The sequence below is a fragment of the Misgurnus anguillicaudatus genome, chromosome 23, assembly GCF_027580225.2.
Source record: "Misgurnus anguillicaudatus chromosome 23, ASM2758022v2, whole genome shotgun sequence".
NCBI lineage: Eukaryota > Metazoa > Chordata > Actinopteri > Cypriniformes > Cobitidae > Misgurnus > Misgurnus anguillicaudatus.
In genome coordinates this window covers 36,122,366-36,140,951 of record NC_073359.2, presented here as the reverse complement: position 1 = coordinate 36,140,951, position 18,586 = coordinate 36,122,366, and the positions used below count along the sequence as shown (strand labels likewise).

The 18,586-nt window shown below is 40.2% G+C and overlaps 3 protein-coding genes across 7 annotated transcripts; 1 reads left to right on the top strand and 2 right to left on the bottom strand.

The window, feature by feature from the left end:
- Positions 1–484: 484 nt before the first annotated feature.
- On the bottom strand, positions 485–4,081 carry LOC129453268 (retinoblastoma-binding protein 5). 4 transcript variants are annotated; one of them, XM_073862290.1, is made up of 14 exons: positions 3,897–4,081; positions 3,504–3,529; positions 3,238–3,410; positions 3,015–3,155; positions 2,778–2,940; positions 2,593–2,702; positions 2,389–2,508; positions 2,169–2,322; positions 2,020–2,091; positions 1,811–1,928; positions 1,658–1,725; positions 1,299–1,551; positions 1,065–1,211; positions 485–799 (listed from the first exon to the last, which is right to left on the bottom strand). In XM_073862290.1, exons 1-14 carry the CDS (start codon positions 3,913–3,915, stop codon positions 747–749), a joined length of 1,617 nt encoding a protein of 538 aa, XP_073718391.1. In that variant the 5' UTR covers positions 3,916–4,081; the 3' UTR covers positions 485–746. The 4 variants fall into 4 exon arrangements, with proteins under 4 accessions (XP_073718391.1, XP_073718393.1, XP_073718392.1 ...); XM_073862292.1 differs by having other exon boundaries at positions 1,134–1,211; XM_073862291.1 differs by having other exon boundaries at positions 1,299–1,546; positions 1,659–1,725.
- A 1,425-nt stretch (positions 4,082–5,506) lies between these two features.
- LOC129453269 (cryptochrome-1) lies at positions 5,507–12,446 on the top strand. Of its 2 annotated transcripts, XM_073862035.1 has the most exons (14): positions 5,507–5,660; positions 6,255–6,423; positions 8,950–9,058; positions 9,136–9,278; positions 9,367–9,554; positions 9,635–9,732; positions 9,811–9,951; positions 10,032–10,343; positions 10,416–10,567; positions 10,673–10,875; positions 10,995–11,099; positions 11,176–11,256; positions 11,337–11,414; positions 11,494–12,446. In XM_073862035.1, the coding sequence occupies exons 2-14, from the start codon at positions 6,266–6,268 to the stop codon at positions 11,592–11,594; spliced, it is 1,869 nt and encodes a 622-aa protein (XP_073718136.1). In that variant the 5' UTR covers positions 5,507–5,660; positions 6,255–6,265; the 3' UTR covers positions 11,595–12,446. The 2 variants fall into 2 exon arrangements, with proteins under 2 accessions (XP_073718136.1, XP_073718137.1); XM_073862036.1 differs by lacking the exon at positions 5,507–5,660 and having other exon boundaries at positions 6,241–6,423.
- A 2,157-nt stretch (positions 12,447–14,603) lies between these two features.
- LOC129453281 (transmembrane protein 263) lies at positions 14,604–17,224 on the bottom strand. The gene is made up of 3 exons (XM_055217457.2): positions 17,045–17,224; positions 16,450–16,531; positions 14,604–15,217 (listed from the first exon to the last, which is right to left on the bottom strand). Exons 1-3 carry the CDS (start codon positions 17,051–17,053, stop codon positions 14,931–14,933), a joined length of 378 nt encoding a protein of 125 aa, XP_055073432.2. The 5' UTR covers positions 17,054–17,224; the 3' UTR covers positions 14,604–14,930.
- Between the last annotated feature and the right edge of the window lie 1,362 nt (positions 17,225–18,586).

Sequence of the window (18,586 nt, the reverse complement as noted above, 5' to 3'; positions counted from 1 at the left end):
TGCAATGATGTTTTTGAGTCAAATTCAGGAATGCATTTACACATTCATATTTTCATCTGTGCAGCTGTAGGGGTGAGCGGGGCACAAACTTATTTGGGGTTAATTTTTAACACGGCTACTTTATATATATATATATATATAATGATTCATCTAACTTAAATATTTTTTAATGATAGAGCCAAAGCCCAAAAGCTTTAGGTTGTGTCCCGCTCTCCCCTACTGAATAGAAAACGAAGCAAATCTCTTAAAGTTTGTCTGTTTTTCCTCATTTGAAGACTTTAAATGTTTCTGAATAAACCCAAAATGGAATCCAACGTTAGAAAACAGCACAAAATGGACCTGAATAACAGAAATGTGTCTTTTCTCTCATTCACACATCACTGACTCCACCTGCTGGACACTCACGGTCAGTACAGCACTCAAAATGGAGGCAAGATGCTGCTGATGTTGATCTTAAAAGACATCACAAACTGACACGACGCTGTCAAAAACAAACTGGTTTAATATGTATAAAAAAAGAAAACAACCTGACCAGTCAAGAAATCGCACAGAATAACAAAACGAGTATTATCAATATGACATGTGACCTTTGTGATCAGATCTACTCTACACAACACACACGCTGTCCATTCCTTCGGGATCTACACGAGGATCGGATCTGAGAGGTGTGTGTGATGTCCTTCTGTCATAATGTAACACAAACACAGTCTTTAGAGTCCATATAAAGATGCTGATAGACGGAGGAGTCAGTCCAAACCATGAACTTCATGCTGCTTGTATGACGACGAGAGCAGATTTCCTGAAAGAGTTAAAGATGAATTAAACGCAGCACTGCAGCTCATCAACGCCAAAATGATACAGATACAAAACAAGCAGTGCAGGAAAGCAAGCAGGAAGTAGATGTAACAGCCAATCACAGCTGAGCTCGAAACCTCCAGAGCCAAAGTCCAGGAACAGAACCAGAAGCAGCACCAGACGAGGTCCGCTGGAGCTCAACACAGACACACTGACTGCAGGGAGCTACAGAAGGCAAGCGGGGTCAGAGGTCGCTCTCAGGGTCTTACCTGGTACTGGTGACACGTCTGGTCTGCTCCTGTCTCGGCTGAGTTTGGGTCTAAACGGGGAATCTTTACCTTTAGAGCCCTTCGGCCGCCCGGCTGCCTTCTTCTTGGACTTACTGTCGCCCTTCACGCCGAGTAACGGATGCACTTCTGATAGACAAACAGAGAGACAGATGAAGCGAGTTATGATCTGTGGATGTGAACACTTAATAAAGTCTTAAGTTGAAGCCATCTCACCATCGCTGGGAACGCCCTGCAGTTCTATATTAGTGGTTCGGATCTTCTTCTTGGGCGGTCCTCCATCAGTAGTCGGCTGTCTTTGTTTTTTATCCCCAGTGGCGCTGTGAATAGATCCGTCGTCTGCCGCGACGTTCTGACCGGCGGCGTCCGGCGGCGGTCCGAAAGGATTCTCCTCCGGGTCCTCCACCTCCGGAGCGATGGGCAGGTACAGCAGGGCTTTATAATCCTCCAGCTCCTCATCACTGTGACTCAAAACACACAAATGCACACACGGGCCGATAAGCTTTTATTGGGGCGGAGCTTATCAGCAATGTGATATCTGATTTTCTTGTTTAGCTCGAGATATTTACTAAACTGCTGCAGAAAGCTGCTATTGGATCAACCGTAGTGACATCCACCTCTTCATCTTCAGCAGCGTCCGCACCTGACACACAAACACAGAGATGTTTATTACATGATCATGAGCATTAAAGATGATAAATGAGTGTGTGTGTGTGTGTGTGTGTTACCTGTTTGCTCTGGTTCACTCTTGTCTTCATCTTCAATATCAAACTCTGATTCTCTTTCTTCATATTCAACGTTCTCATCCAGCTCTTTAAAATCAGGAGCAAATGCACTCCAGTTTTCCTACACACTCAGACACACACAAACACAACAATCATGCAATCTCAACCTACACGTATCTGAAGGATTTGTCTCGTTTCATTTCTTTACTCACGACTTGGTTCTGGGCCCATATGGAGACGACGCCGCTGGAGATGGAGGCAATGATTGGTCGAACTGGGTGCCACTGTACAAACACACAAATATTGTTGAGTTGTGTATTTCTGCTCATGTATTAGCTGATATATGGATCACAATTCTCACCGCCACATCCAGCAGAAGTTCTCCTCGTGTCCCGTGCAGGATCTTCACCAGATTCCCGATGCTTTTCTCCCAAATGTAGAGCGCGTGCTGCCGTGCTGATCCCGCCACGATGTACTCGCCGTCACCCGAAAAACAGCAGCGTTTCCACGGCGTCCTGCGAAACAGATCTGATCAAACCGAACAGTTTTACAAACACTGACATCATCGGCGAGGTGTTTACCTGTTCACCAGGTCCTGGAGTTTCTGCATGGGCTCCGGTTCTCCATCCCGCCCGCAGGTGAGAATTTCCCGGCCGTCGTACACGCGGATGATTCTGTCGGCGGTGTTGATCAGGAAACAGCTGGAGGAGATCGCCGTAATATTAAGAAAGTGACATTTCTTAATATTTACGAAAGATGAAAACAGAAATGTGTTTATACTTCACCTGCCCTTCCGTGCAAACTCGATAGATTTGATGGCCGTGGTGTTGCTGGTTCCTGTCGTCACTCGAAACGATGCCACGAGATCCTGCGTGTTTGTGTTGAGCACCAGAATCTGTGACAAGACAAACATTTAGAGAAATTTCACAAGGTGTAAATCAGTGCCCAGCAGCATGGCTCGACCTCTGACCTTTCCTTTGGCATTGCCTGTGTAAATATATTCGCCTCGCCGGTCAAAGGCCGCCACCACATTCAGATCCGAGTCATCGTCTACGGGCAGCACCACGTGTTTAGAGTCAGACAGCGTGAGCAGGACGGGCGCTGACTTCATGGGACACACCAGTACCTTATCCCTAAAAATACATTACATGTGAAGCACAAAGTGCGGGGCACATACGAAAGAAATCACAGTTTAGTAGACACTCACATGTCTCTGGGGTGATACTGCAGTTTGAGGATCGGTGAGGGGAAACGAAATCTTTGGTCACAATCTCCCGTCAGGACGTCCCACTGAGACACGATGTTATCTGTGGAGGCGCTCACCAGCTTGTGTCCGTCTCTACTCCAGCTGCATGACAAACAAACAAAATGATGCTGTGTCAATCAAGACATGCATGTGCGTGTATGCATGCGTTTGTCTGTGCACGCACCTGAGCGAGCAGACGGGGTGTATGTGAGCACTGATGATTTTGGCGATGCCTCGTGTCAAAAAGTCCCAGATGACGATTCGTCCGTCATTGCAGCCGACAGCCAGCAGCGTCCCCCAGCGGTTAAATGTGCAGGTGAGGGCCATACTGATGCAGTCCAGAGTCCCATCTGCCTCCTGCATACACAAACACAACACACACACTCAACACAAAAACTTTACATCAATTAAACTCTTAGTGGATCTTAAATCATATTTGTGTTGCTGTACCTCTGGATAATTCTGCCCGAACGACTCTGTGAAACAGAAAACACTTTTGATTAATGCATTTTAATACAGCATTCAATTATTTGTATATGTTAACATGCACATGATTGTATTTCTGCAGTGTTCACTGGGATTCAAACTCATGGTCTCACTGTCAGCTACAGTAACACCCAAACCCTATTATTATATTCATGACATATCTTTAATCTGACAGTTCATAACAGAGGTTTAGTGCAGGGTAGTAAACCATTTAATAAGTACAGATTAAGAAAATATGTGTTAAAATATTAAATATTATGTTCCTATACAGGTTTGTTACTGAATGTTTATAAACATGAAAAGAGCGCTAACAGCAGTTAGCACAAAGCTAACACATTCACAAACCGCTAAACTCACCGAGCAACTCCAGATTCATCACTGCTGCGTTATAAGCAAAATCTCAATGATGAAATATCAGAAACAGTAAAAAATGAATGAAAAACCACACAAAACGGACGATATTTAAAAGATTGTGGATGAGCGACTGGCGCGGAGCTTCGAGGAAGGACCCCAAAACAAAGCGCCCCGGCGAGCGCCTGAACAAAACTCAACGCTACACTAAACCACTAAACCCTGAACGAAAGATGAATTAATTTTTAAAGTGGTTAAAATTCAGCGGCAAGTTGTTACGGATACGACCTAAACTAACTAACTAAACAATTAAATAAACAATTCATTATCTGTTTTACCTTTGACTGTGTCAAAATAGTTAATATTAATAGAAATTCATCAGATACACAATACTTTACATAAAAGAAAAACAAAAGCACTTTACACAAACAGACCCGACAATAAGTTCTATCAAATATTATTACCATGAAATATATTCCCTTTTAATAATTCAACACACTAAACAGCCAGTTCACTACATTCAAGGTGGATTTTTTTGTAGGTTTCAAATGCAAAATACTAAAATTATGCCACATTATAAAGTGGGTATATGGCAGTTTATTTTTAAAAGACCAATTAATTATTTATCCGTTTTTAGTTTTGATCAGAGTTATTCAATCTAAGTTTTTTCAGAAACTGTCAAACAGGTTAAAGGAATGTTTGGGTATAAAAGCCTCCCAAAAGGACCTAAAAAAGGATGAAAATATGTCCTTCTTTTTTCATTTAACAGCTGCTTTGCTCATCAATATTCAGATAAAAATGAATCACCTTATTATACTGTAACTCTCTTAACATTTATATTGTGTATTATTATTTCATATATTATAATAATGTTATTTATGGTTAAAGTACAGTTTGGGCTAGAATGCTGTGACAAAGATGATATGATAAAACTTGATAATCTTTAGAGGTAACGTGAAGGTCTCTTTTACGCAGTTTCCTCTCATGAACGCTATTTTCATCTGACATACAGAAACACGGACCTCAGATCCAAAATGGCGTTCTGAGGAGCTGCACCCGTGATCATCCGGGTCCCTGAGGACGTGGCCAATCAGACAGACGATTGGAGAAAAGGGCGGGGCGAAGGTCTTAGGAATCTCTGCGATTACATCTTCACTATTGGGCCTACATAAAGAATGAACCACTTGGGCGCACGTTAAAATTCTATTAAATGTTATCGAGTTTCCAAAATTAATCAAAACATATTGCAAAGCTCTCTTAGTCCACGCCGCATAAACGTGAGACGGGTGTTTTGACGTCAGAAACGGATGGACCAATGTGTAGCTTCCTTATCTGGGACACGAGCAGGCTGACCTACTGCGGCGGTGCGCCGGCGGTATAGATGTACTTGAATAGATGCGAACACACTGCTTTAAAGATAATCTATTAAGTGATTGTTGTCGTTTTATATATTTAAATCATAGCTAATGTGTCACATAACCTGTATTTAAAACTCACCGTTACACATTTGTCTTTAAAATCAGTGTAAATAATGATTAAGATGCAATCTATCATATCCACATCTATACCCATGCTGAAGTCTATCGTGTCGGCGCATGCGCAGTTGGCAGAAGTGTTATGAAAGCGCCGGGTTTTGTGTAACCTGGCTGAAGTCAGTTTGTGTTGATCAGACCTGCAGCAGTGATCAGATCTTCATACAATCTGAGATGATTTTCTCACTCGGACTTACTTAAATCTCACTCTTCTGTTTTAATAACACGTCAGAAGAGTGATGCCTTAACACACGAGTGCGCTTTGATTGAAATATAAAGAGAAATAAATGTTACATAAAGTCATGACCCACTTATATAAATCATTCAAATATATATATAATACAAATCTAGAACTGCTAGTGTTAATAAGAGTGCTATTTTATGTGACACAGACTGTAAATTATCCAATTAAATACAGAAAAGAAAATTAATGTAAATCAAAATTTTGTAAAAAATATATACTGAACTTATATATACTTATATTGAACATCAGTTTATTGTCATCATGTTTGTGATGGATTTTAAACATTTAAAATAATAATAATCATAAAATAGATGTTTTTCTTAAAAATAAGCAATAAATAATAAAAAAGTTATTTTTAATGCAATACTTGTTTATTCATAAATAAATAATAATAAAAACATATATATACACGATTATGTTATTTAGCAAACAAATATGATAGTCATATATTTGTGTATTTAAAGAATAGTATCCTAGTATGTCAACAATGGTACGTTTTTTTTTTTTTTTGGGTTGTGGTTGAGATGTTTAGGATGTCTAGTTCAGGTTAGTGTTGATAATTAAGTGTCTGATGTGTTGCAGAAGAGTTCTTGATCATCATGGTGGTAAACTCCATCCACTGGTTTCGGAAGGGACTGCGTCTCCATGACAACCCTGCCCTTCTGGAGGCGGTGAAGGGTGCCGATACACTGCGCTGTGTCTACTTTCTTGACCCCTGGTTCGCCGGAGCCTCCAACCTCGGGGTCAACAGGTGGAGGTAAGAGACTTCATACACATACACACACACATACAGTACAAACATTCAAATCATTATGATATTAAAGAAGACATAGCGTGAAAATCAGACTTTTCCATGTTTAAGTTCTATAATTGGGTCCCCAGTGCTTCTATCAACCTAGAAAATGTGGAAAAGATCAACCTAGTAACTTAGTTTTGGTAAACCATTCTCTGCAAGCATGTGAAAAAATAGCTCATTGAAATTTCTCTCCCCTTGTGATGTCAGAAGGGGATCTTATTATAATAATAACACCCCTTAATCTGCACTATCCAACCACAGCACTGACATTTAATGCAGATAGAGAGAAAATAATTGACAATTTCAACAAACCACCATTATAGCGATCAGTGTTTGCATTTTATCAGCTCATTTGCATTAAAAGAATGCACCCCAAAAATATGTAACATGTTATAATAACTGATCTGTGGGTTATTTTGAGCTAAAAGTTCATGTACGCACTCTGGGGACACCAAAGATTTATTTGACATCTTAAAAAGTCTTGTGAAATGTCCCCTTTAAACTAAACACTTATCTATCACACTCCTGATACATGTCAGAGTCTCTTGGATTGATTAGCAGGAATTAATAAGGCTTAAGTTGATATATAAATCAGCTGCTCTTATTGGTGAATGAGTTAGTAGTATTACTGTCATATTATTATTATGTTAAACTGAGAGAGAGAGAGAGAGAGAGAGAGAGAGAGAGAGAGAGAGGTTTACAGTTATGTCAGGCATTGCGGGAGAGAACACTATGTTCCGGACTCGCTCGTGCCAGAGGTTTTGATCCCAGAGCGAGAGAAAGAGAGAAAGAGACATTGGCTGAGAGAGAGACTGGCAGACTGCCCGACCACTCGGAACAAAATGTGCTGAGATGATTTTCTATTTAAGTGACTTCACTGCATGAATAAAAACTGCTGTAATTTGTCAGACAGTAAGAGTTTGAGGTGAACATGTTAAAAAACATGTCAGTAGGTCAGAAGGTCAACACACATGCACACACATGTACAGAGAGACACACGTGATCTGACCCCAGGCGAACTGGCACGTGATGACATCAGACACGACCCACATACTTTCTGTCCGTCTGTCTGATTAAATAAATCCGTCTAACAGTCAGATTAGATTGAGTTATTTGTGTCGCCCTCTGCTGGTGTCTTTGATCTCATGACCTTATACAGACACTTCCTGTTAGGGCTGTCATGACTATGAAATTTGGCTGACGGTCGATTGTCTAATAAATTGTGACAAATTTTATTGACAAAAAATTGCATGTTTTAGGGCTTTGACGGTTTCGGCGATTAGTCGCCTGTTTTAGGGCTTTTAATTTTAATTCTCATAGATTTTTGTTTGTTCATGAAATAATTTTCACACATTGTTGTGACTATTTAAAATAAAAATTTTGCAAGGTTTTCCTGGCAGTAAATATTAATACACACAACATATATTTCAAAGTAATGAATATTTAATAAAAAAACTGAAAATTCTTCATAAGAAATAAACACAATAAAGTGTCTGAAAAATTACTGAATATAAATATATTTTTTTAAATGCAATCAAAATAAACTGACTATACCAGAACAGCCTTAAATAGTAGGCAATTATACGAAGGTCATATTAGTAATGCAAAAAAATGAATTCCTTCAAAGCCGCGGTAGAGGCGTGTAGCGCGACTGATGTCAATGTTACATTAATGCGAAGACGCGCTGACATGCGTCTGGAGGTCTCGCGACGCGAATGAGGCGTTTAGCGTGGCGCGAAGATGCGTTTCCACCTCATTTGCGCGTCTAGTTCGCGCAAATGGCACGAATTGAACGTTGCCACGGCAAACGCGCGAGTTAAAAAATTTTAACCTTGGGAAAAAACGTGCCGCGTTAACCAATGAGGAGCTTGCTCTTTTAGTAATGTGATTACAGAATGCGAGCGGAGTCGCAGAAGCCCCTCCCATGACCCAAATTTCCGCGTGAATGTCTAATTGACTAGAATTTCATGCACAGCTTTCACGCGCAAATGAAGCGAGTAAACTCAAAATGTTCAAACGACTAACTAGATGCGATAGACGCGAATTTGACGCCTCAAATGTGGCCGGTGTGAACACACGGTTACAGATCCTTAAGAATAGCATCCTTCACTTCCCTAAATTTGGAGTTGTTTTGAAAATGTAGGTTTTACCTGGCAATTCATAATGCTTATCAAAGTTTTGCAGCATTTCTTTAAATACTGTTTTTCACTGTATTAAATGGTTTTGTAATGTAACACTTTCAGTCAAGGAGTGGCATTAGATACTGTCTCGTTTATACAGGCGCTGCAGCTCCCCCTTGTGTTTTCTAGAGAAATATGCAATCATTGCGGTGATCTGAAATCATTGCGATGAGGTCAAAAAAGTCGCGATGAGACGATTATTTAATCATTGTGACAGCCCTACTTCCTGTATATTCAGTTTATTGAATTATGATGTTCTCACTATGATGATGAAGATGATGAAGATGATGATGATGGGTTTGTTCAGGTTTCTCCTGCAGTCTTTAGAGGATCTGGACTCTCGTCTTCGTGAACTCAACTCGTGTCTGTTTGTGATCCGTGGTCAACCTGCCAACATCTTCCCTCGACTCTTCAAGGTAACAGCAGCAGATCTCAGGTCACAGATATCTGCACGTATACAAGTCGAGTTTTCCCACAATGCACCTGTCTGCAGGAATGGAAGGTCAATCGACTGACGTTCGAGTGCGACTCGGAGCCGTTCGGTAAGGAGCGAGACGCTGCGATAAAGAAACTGGCATCTGAAGCCGGAGTGGAGGTCGTTGTGAAGATCTCGCACACGCTTTATGATCTGGACAGGTGAGGAACTTCAGGAGCACCTTTAAATCTCTAGTAAAGGAATGAGATGAAATGATTTATTGTGTGTGTGTGTTTGTGTGTTTGTCAGGATTATAACACTGAACGGCGGTCAGCCTCCTCTCACATACAAACACTTCCAGACGCTGGTGAGCAGCAATATGGAGCCACCAGAACCTCCAGCAGAACCTCTGAGTAAAGATCTCATGAGAAACTGTGTCACACCTGTCAATGAAAACCATCGGGAGAAATACAGCGTACCACAACTGGAAGAACTGGGTAACACACATGCACACACACAAACACACACACATACACAGGACAGATGGATTATATCTAGCGTGTGTGTTTGTGTTCAGGGTTCGACACTGAAGGTTTGGCTCCTGCTGTTTGGCCCGGAGGAGAATCAGAGGCATTGAAGCGCATGGAGAGACACCTCGGACCTGACGCCGCTGCTGTACGACTATACAACACAACAATACACAACATTAAACTATAAATTAAACACAACTAAATCTTGTTTTAACTGTTTCAGGCATGGCAGGAGAACTTCGAGCGGCCCAAGATGAACTCCAGTCCTTTATTGGCGAGTCCTCTTGGATTGAGTCCGTATCTGCGTTTCGGCTGTCTGTCGTGTCGTCTCTATTACTATAAACTCACGGAGCTCTATAAGAAGGTCATACATACACACAACCTGATTGAAAACATCACAAAAATACACCTGTGATGTACAAGTATTGTATTGTTTGTCCTCAGGTCAAGAAGAATGACAAACCGTCCATCTCGCTCTATGATAAGATCCTATGGAGGGAGTTTTTCTACACGGCGGCCACGAATAATCCTCGATTCGACCGGATGGAGGGAAATCCCATCTGCATTCGGATCCCGTGGGACAAGAACGCGGAGGCGCTGGCTAAATGGGCGGAAGCTAAGACGGGTTTCCCCTGGATCGACGCCATCATGACCCAACTGCGTGAGGAGGGTTGGATCCATCACCTGGCGCGTCACGCCGTGGCCTGTTTCCTGACCCGTGGAGATCTGTGGATCAGCTGGGAGGAGGGCATGAAGGTACGGAGCCCAGTGCATTATGGGTACGGTGTGACTGAATGAAGTCGTGTGTAACCGCTGCTGTGTCCGCAGGTGTTCGAGGAGCTCTTACTGGACGCAGACTGGAGCGTGAACGCTGGCAGCTGGCTCTGTCACTCCTGCAGCTCTTTCTTTCAGCAGTTCTTTCACTGTTACTGTCCCGTGGGCTTCGGACGAAGAATCGACCCTAACGGTGACTTCATCAGGTCTGTGATGTCAGGGTTTGTGGGTGGAGTCTTTGGTTTGGTTACCTTTGGTTTTGTGAAGGTTGTGATGAGACGCTGCGGTTTAATCTCTCCGTCTCATTCCAGACGTTACTTACCTGCCCTCCGAGATTTTCCAGCCAAGTTCATCTACGATCCCTGGAACGCGCCGGAAGACGTGCAGATCGCCGCCAAGTGCGTGATCGGGGTGGATTATCCCAAACCTATGGTGAACCACGCGGAGGCCAGTCGACTGAACATCGAGAGGATGAGACAGATCTACCAACAGCTCTCCAGATACAGAGGACTCAGTAAGATCTTCACACGTCTTTGCTCTTACGAATTCAAATTGAAGTCAATCTCTGGTGCAGTTCCGGCCCGGAGTCGGTTCTGTTTTTCATGTCTGATTCTCATCATGTATGTCTGTAAGGTCTCCTTGCCACCGTGCCATCCAATAACATGGAGGAGGCGAGCGTGAATGAAGGCAGAGGAGTCGTGGCGTCTCCTGCGCCCCAGAGGAGCGTGCCATCTTACCGTGAGTCTTCTTCATGACTAGATGTACAAGTGTGAATGTGAACCAGCGAGATGTAAACTGTGTGTGTGTCCAGCAGGGGTCAGAAGAGAGCAGCGCGATGCTCGCAGTCAGCCGAGTACCAGCGGTGTGAAACACAGGAGACACCGACACGCTCTCAGTGAGATCACAAACATCTCTTTTTTTGTATACTTTGTATCAAGTTCAATCAGTTTTATGTAAGTTTTATGTCCTCTACAGGCCACCGTACGTCGCCCTATGTTACTCAGAGTGATTTGACAGGCCACGCCCACCAGTTTGCGGTCCCGCATCAACCAGGTATGAAATAAATCACGTCTGTTCAACGTGACATCAGAAAGACTTTTTCTATTTTTATTGGTTGTTTCTGTGTCTTCAGGACCTTTGCCTGTTGGGGGCGGGACAGGGAAGAGAGAAAGGGAGGCGGAGCATGACAGTCGTAGGAGTGACAATGGCCCCTCCTCCTCATCCCACAGCTGAATATGTATAATGTATGATAAACGTTCCTCTTGTGTTACTGTGCGTTCACACTAGATGCGTATGAAGGTAATAAATCGTGCTATTCACGCGTAGACGGACGTGTGAAAATTTAGAAATTCAGATGCAAATACGCTTAATTTGCTGTCTTAAGCTAGCTTGTAATCTCAATATGTATATATATAGCTCAAATTGAGTATAGAGTGTTTACAACTTAACAGATTGTCTGACCTCCTCGCTTACTTTCTTTCAAGCAAAATCCTTTTTATTCCTGTTTCTATAAATGTACAAAGCGACAATGATTTTTTCCTTCGTTGTTAGTATTTCTGCCTCCGCTCACTATGTCATAATCATGTCATTACTAGAGCAAACTCCTGTTTGTTTGACGCGGCGTGAATATCCGCCAAATTTCAGATTTTCCGATTCGCGCGAATCACGCGTAATGCAAATCAAATATTTGTACCACGTATTTCGCACTAATTGCGCCATAGGATGTCTATTGCGCTTAATGCTTCATTCGCGTCTCGTGTGGACGTACAGTCAAACACAGTATTGCTCTTAAGAGTAATTTTTTAAATTATTTTTAAGCAAATCTCCATGGTGCACAGGCAATTTTAAACATTTCTACGAAAATGAAATTATTGTCCCAAATACTGATTTTAAAAATCAAATGTGAGTGAATAATTTCTCCCTGATATTAATTAACTGAAAAGAGTCTTCACACCAAATTTATAATGAATTGCTGAAGTCTCAAAATCTCTTCCAGATAATAAAACTTTGATCTTAATGTGAAGTGTAAATAAAAGTCCTCAATGAAGAGAAAAACCCCAAGCAGTGTTTCTGTCCCAAATCCAATCACATGTTAAAGTCTTTGTGTATTTTTACAGATAAATATTGATAATCATTTGATCTGGTGTCACAAACAGCCAAAGAAGAACAAACATCAGTAAATACACACAGCTTCTCCATCACATCACCTCATGTGTAAATACCTGCAGCTAAAGTCACATGACTTTGATCTTCTGTCTCTTGTGTGCTTGTATTTATTCAGAGATGAAGATCATTCAGTTGTGTGTTTAGTTTAGGTTTTATTTATTTGACAGGTCTTCCATGTAGGACTGGAAAACGATTATTCGCGACTAATGTTTGCATAATAAAAGTTTTTGTTTACATCATTTATATGCTTTTGTATAGTATATAATAATAATAATGGAAGTATATGTTTAAGAAATATATATGTGTATATTTATATATATAATTATAAATAATATTTACATTTTTTGTATATGTATGTGTGTGTATTTATATATACATAATTATTATACACAGTACACACACATATATGATGTAAACAAAAACTTTTATTCTGCAAATGTTTGGTCGCGATTAATCGTTTTCCAGCCCTACTTCCACGACTCGTGACCAGAACAAACTAAACTATTACTGAACTTTGTATTGTTAGTTTCTTTCAATTCTCTGTGTATTGTAAGGTGTTTTTATCTTATAATGCTGTACATAATTATTTACTGCTTTTTCATTTTGACTGAATCTTCATAGCAGTTTTGAATATTAAAGATAAATACTGTGTCTTACTGTGTGTAAGTAAATCTAATATTTATCCAAATAAAACTCTTTAAACAAAAACAAAGTCTTTTCTGTTTTTCTGTTTATCTGTGATTTAACATTTGATATATATTTATTTAAATGCTACAGCAGCACATCTAAAATCTACTGACAACATTATCGAGCAACTAAGATCACATTGGAGTAAAAAAAATCTAAAGTTTAGTTTCATGTGCAAAATTTTTTGTAAAGTTTGGTTTCGCATGCTCACGTGAAACTATCGCACGCGTATGTTAAAGCGATAGTTTCACGTGAGCACGTGAAAGTTTCACGCGCGCATGCGAAACTAAACTTTATTTAATTTTTGCTCCATGTCCCCTTAGGGGCTCCGTACAACATTAACACACATACGGCAAAAAATACATTTATCTGGGCCAAAATTATGTTTTAAATATATGCTAAACACATTTTAAAGCTTATTTAAATATATTTTTGAATTTTAAATTATATTTAGTTTTAACCTTAATATATTATGTCATACCAAGCCCCTAAGGTGACATTGGAGTAAAAAAAATCTAAAGTTTAGCTTCATGTGCTCACGCGAAACCTTCATGTGCAGAATTTTTTTTAAAGTTTAGTTTCGCGTGCGCACATGAAACTTTCGCTTTCACGTGCGCACGCAAAACAAAACTTAATTAAATTTTTTCTCCATGTCGCCTTAGGTGCTCCGTAATTTCAAAATGAATTTCAGGAGCAACAAATACATTTCTAATTGTACAACCCATACGGCAAAAAAATATGTTTGTTTTTTTGCCAAAATGTAAATGTTTGTATAAAATGTTAACGTATGTATAAAATTATATATTTTGCAGTTGAATATATGTTTAATAATCTTTTCAAACCTCTCATGTAGCAAACAAAGTTGAATATAAATGCCTTAAAATATATTTCAATATATACAAAAGGGCCAAAAAATATATTGATATAAAATAATTTTTTTTAAAAATTATTTCAGTACATTATTGTTTATATTTTGAAATGTATAGAAAGTTATATTTAAAGTTATATATATATGTGTGTGTGTTTAGTTTTATTAGGACTGATCTTAATAAAGATGTTTTACTTTTCTCTTGCAGCTACAGGCGATGAGGTATTGTTGGCAAACCTAAATGGATGTGAAATTTAAATATGATATTAACCCTGTTATCAGACTTTTAATAGGCTTGTTCATCTCCTGACAGTACATAAACATCAGACCTGTCTGATAATCTACTATACACAAATCAATACATGCAGTTATTATAAAAAAAAAGTGTTTACTGTCATATTATTGTTATTTAAGTGTCCCAGATTGTGTTCTAGTCAGGGTTCAAACACTAAAGAGAGACAGAACTGATGTACAGATGTGAGATGAGATGAATGAAACATATAGTGGAGCAAAACACAAAGTTTACCAGCAGCTGAATCTTTAATAAAATCTAATAAAGATCATCGTATAAAGGAGTTTATGACTGAAAATCCTCTTATAATTCAATTCATATATATTTATATCGGTCTTTATAATACAAAATGTGACAGGCAGTGATGTAAGATTGAGATGAAATGTGTTTACAGTCAGAGAGACAAAATAAAGGCATCACTGATCCACATCTCTTTAAAACATTGATCATTTAAGAAGAACCAACAGCATCAAATGTCATAACAAAATAACATGATGTACATTTGTTGAAATGTGTCAAACGAAAGTCCTCATGAATGACATCATCCTCCTCTTCCTCACTCTGATTTGTCTTTACTCTTTCCTGTAAATGGTACTTTACTGGCCACCGTTGACCCCACAGAGGACACGCCCCCTGCCACTGCAGAAACTCCGCCTTTCACCAGGCCGACGCCCACCGATGGGAGAGAGGTCACAGCTGATTTGGTGATTTCAAGACTTTTACCCCCTAGCCATGAGACTCCGCCCACCGTGGCTCCCATCACGCCCTTTGTGGCGTTAAAAAGGCCGCCGGTCACCCGCCAAATCATCCCGGGCGGAGCTGTAGCGTGCTCCTTACTGACATCTGAGGAAATTTAATGTAAAAAAGTTAAACAGCAAAGTGACAACATCAAGCAGGTTTAAAAAGACACGAGTGTGTGTGTGTGTGTGTGTGTGTGTGTGTGTGTGTGTGTGTGTGTGTGTGTGTGTGTGTGTGTGTGTGTGTGTGTGTGTGTGTGTGCAGGTAATATGAATAAAGCTCTTGCATCATCAGATATTTTGTCAGAAAACAAGCAGGAATTCCCAGCAGACATTGGAAAGTCTCCAAGCAGAGGTTGAGTATTCCCAGGATAATATATCACATACTGGAATAGCAAACATCAGATCATCTCAGAGGAGACTGAGGTGTGTCTGACAGTCAGATTACAAATATAACAACACTACAGACACATAAAGATATTTAGATATATACACAACTTACAAAAGAATAAATAGCAGCTGCTTTATATGTGTGTTACATTTGTTTGTGTGTTACATTTGTTTGTGTGTGTTACATTTGTTTGTGTGTGTTACATTTGTTTGTGTGTGTTACATTTGTTTTTGTGTGTTACATTTGTTTTTGTGTGTTACATATGTTACGTGTGTGTTTCCTGTGCTACATAAGTTACATATGTGTGTGTTACGTGTTATGTGTTCCCTGCATGTGTGTGTGTTTTGTGTGTTAGTGTTTCCTGTGTGTGTTACACATGTTACGTGTGTGTGTTTTCTGTGTGTTACATGCATGTCCTTACATGCGTGTGTGTGTTAGTGTTTCCTGTGTGTGTTACATATGTTAGGTGTGTTTCCTGTGTGTTACATGTATGTGTGTGTGCTACGTGTGTGTGTATGTTACATGTGTGTGTTACATGTGGTACATTTATGTGTGTATTATGTGGGTGTTTATGTTACATGTGTGTGTCACGTGTATGTGTGTGTTACGTGTATGTGTTGTGTGTGTTAATGTTTCCTGTGTGTGTTACACATGTTACGTGTGTGTGTTTTCTGTGTGTTACATGCATGTCATTACGTGTGTGTGCGTGTGTGTTTCCTGTGTGTTACATGTATGTGTGTGTGTGCTACGTGTGTTCTACGTTTGTGTGTTTTGTGAGAGTATGTTAGATGTGTGTGATACATGCGGTACATGTATGTTCGTGTGTTATGTGTGTGGTCCCTGTGTGTGTGTGTGTACCTGCAGATGTCTCTTTGTGTGTGTGTTACATGCGGTACATGTATGTGTGTATTATGTGTGTTATTTGTTTATTCCCTGTGTGTGCATACCTGCAGATGTCTCTTTTTGTGTGTGTTGTGTTTCTTCTTCTTCATATGTTGTGTTGCTCAGCTGAAACTCTGTATTTACACTCTGAGAAATAAAAAAAACAGTGAGAAAACTCAAATCTGACGATGTTTGATATATAAAGCTGAATTATGTGCTTATATATAGCATCAAAACATTAACATTCACTTCAAATGAATAATCAACAATAAGTTACCCATCCATTATAAAGATCAATGATAAAATGACAAACATCAACACGACGGACTCTTAAAAAGCAGAAATATGAAACATAATCACATGTTAAACATCTGCGCAACACCAAACACACACTTTATTATAATAACAACAATAACACAAAAACATCAAAGACACCGTTTAAAGCTATAGACTGACGTGCATTTATTTTTATATAATAGAAACTTTCACCATTTACGAATCAACTTGTTTATCTTTAATGTGTGTTAAAATATGCATGTTTATCTGCATTAAACACATCATTATTACTAAAGAAGAAAAAAGATATTTATGAGCATGAAGATGTTAGAAAGTTCTAAAAGAAAAACACAGAGAAAGAAAGAGATGCACGTGCGATCTCACCTTCACCATGATTGTGATCTCTGCTCTCGATATTTCACCGCATTCCACTCAGTAAAATCATCAGACGTGTCTCATACAGTCTCTCATGTGTTTCATATCTGATGTGTCTGATCAACAGTAGGCGTGTTCGACATTACAGACTGCGCAGTTAATCGGCATCGCAGTACCGCGAGAGCACAGGCGTTCAGTGTTCAGTTTCGAAACACTCTCGCGGCAATGTGACGTCATACGCAGCTCAGTCTGCGCAGCACCGCAACACTCCTGGCGTCTCTCTGCTCTGCCGACGTGGCGCTGGAATCCGGGATGCGAGTGTAGCTGAAAGCAGCCTCATGAATATTAAGCGCGTAACGGGATTAATTCCTCTCTGATTGGTTGCAGGATAGGCGGTGCGAATAATGAATGTATTAATATTTATGAGTAGAGCTTCTAGTAGGACTGTCATAATCGCTGTTCAAATCTTACATCACAAGTTTTAAACAACACGTGTCTGAAATATCATGTCATTGCAGAAGTTAAAGCTTGTATCAGTCTTTTTTAAATCATTATAGAGGTGCATGTTTACCATTAAAACCATTAAAAAACATGAAAGATGCATGTTACTCTATATTTATTTGCATAACAAAGTTGTTTTTTGTATTATTTTGTACAGCAAACACACATTCATAATCATAAACCCGTGAACAAGAAAAACCTTTGTTTTTGAACATTGATTTCGTTTTTTTTAATACATTAAAATGTAAACAAATGTAATCAAACAAATACAGGAGTCAGACCCGAGCGCACACAAAAGTCCGAGTTCATACAGGAGTCAGACCCGAGCACCGACAAAAGTCAGAGTTCATACAGGACTTGGACCCGAGCGCACACAAGAGTCCGAGTTCGTACAGGAGTCAGACCAGAGCGCACACAAAAGTCAGAGTTCATACAGGACTTGGACGCGAGCGCACACAAGAGTCCGAGTTCGTACAGGAGTCAGACCAGAGCACACACAAAAGTTCAAGTTCGTACAGGAGTCAGACCAGAGCGACCACAAGAGTCCGAGTTCATACAGGAGTCCGATCTGAGCAACCACAAGAGTCCGAGTTCGTACAGGACTTGGACAGAGTGCACACAAGAGTCCGAGTTCGTACAGGAGTCTGACCCAAGTGCACACAAAAGTTCAAGTTCATACAGGAGTCAGACCAGAGCGTCCACAAGAGTCCGAGTTCATACAAGACTTGGACAGAGTGCACACAAGAGCCGAGTTCGTACAGGAGTCTGACCCAAGCGCACACAAAAGTTCAAGTTCGTACAGGAGTCTGACCCAAGCGCACACAAAAGTCCGAGTTCGTACAGGAGTCAGACCAGAGCGCACACAAAAGTCCGAGTTCGTACAGGAGTCTGATCTAAGTGACCACAAGAGTCCAAGTTCGTACAGGACTTGGACAGAGCGCACACAAAAGTCAAAGTTCATACAGGAGTCTGATCTGAGCGACCACAAAAGTCAAAGTTCATACAGGAGTCAGACCAGAGCGTCCACAAGAGTCCGAGTTCGTACAGGAC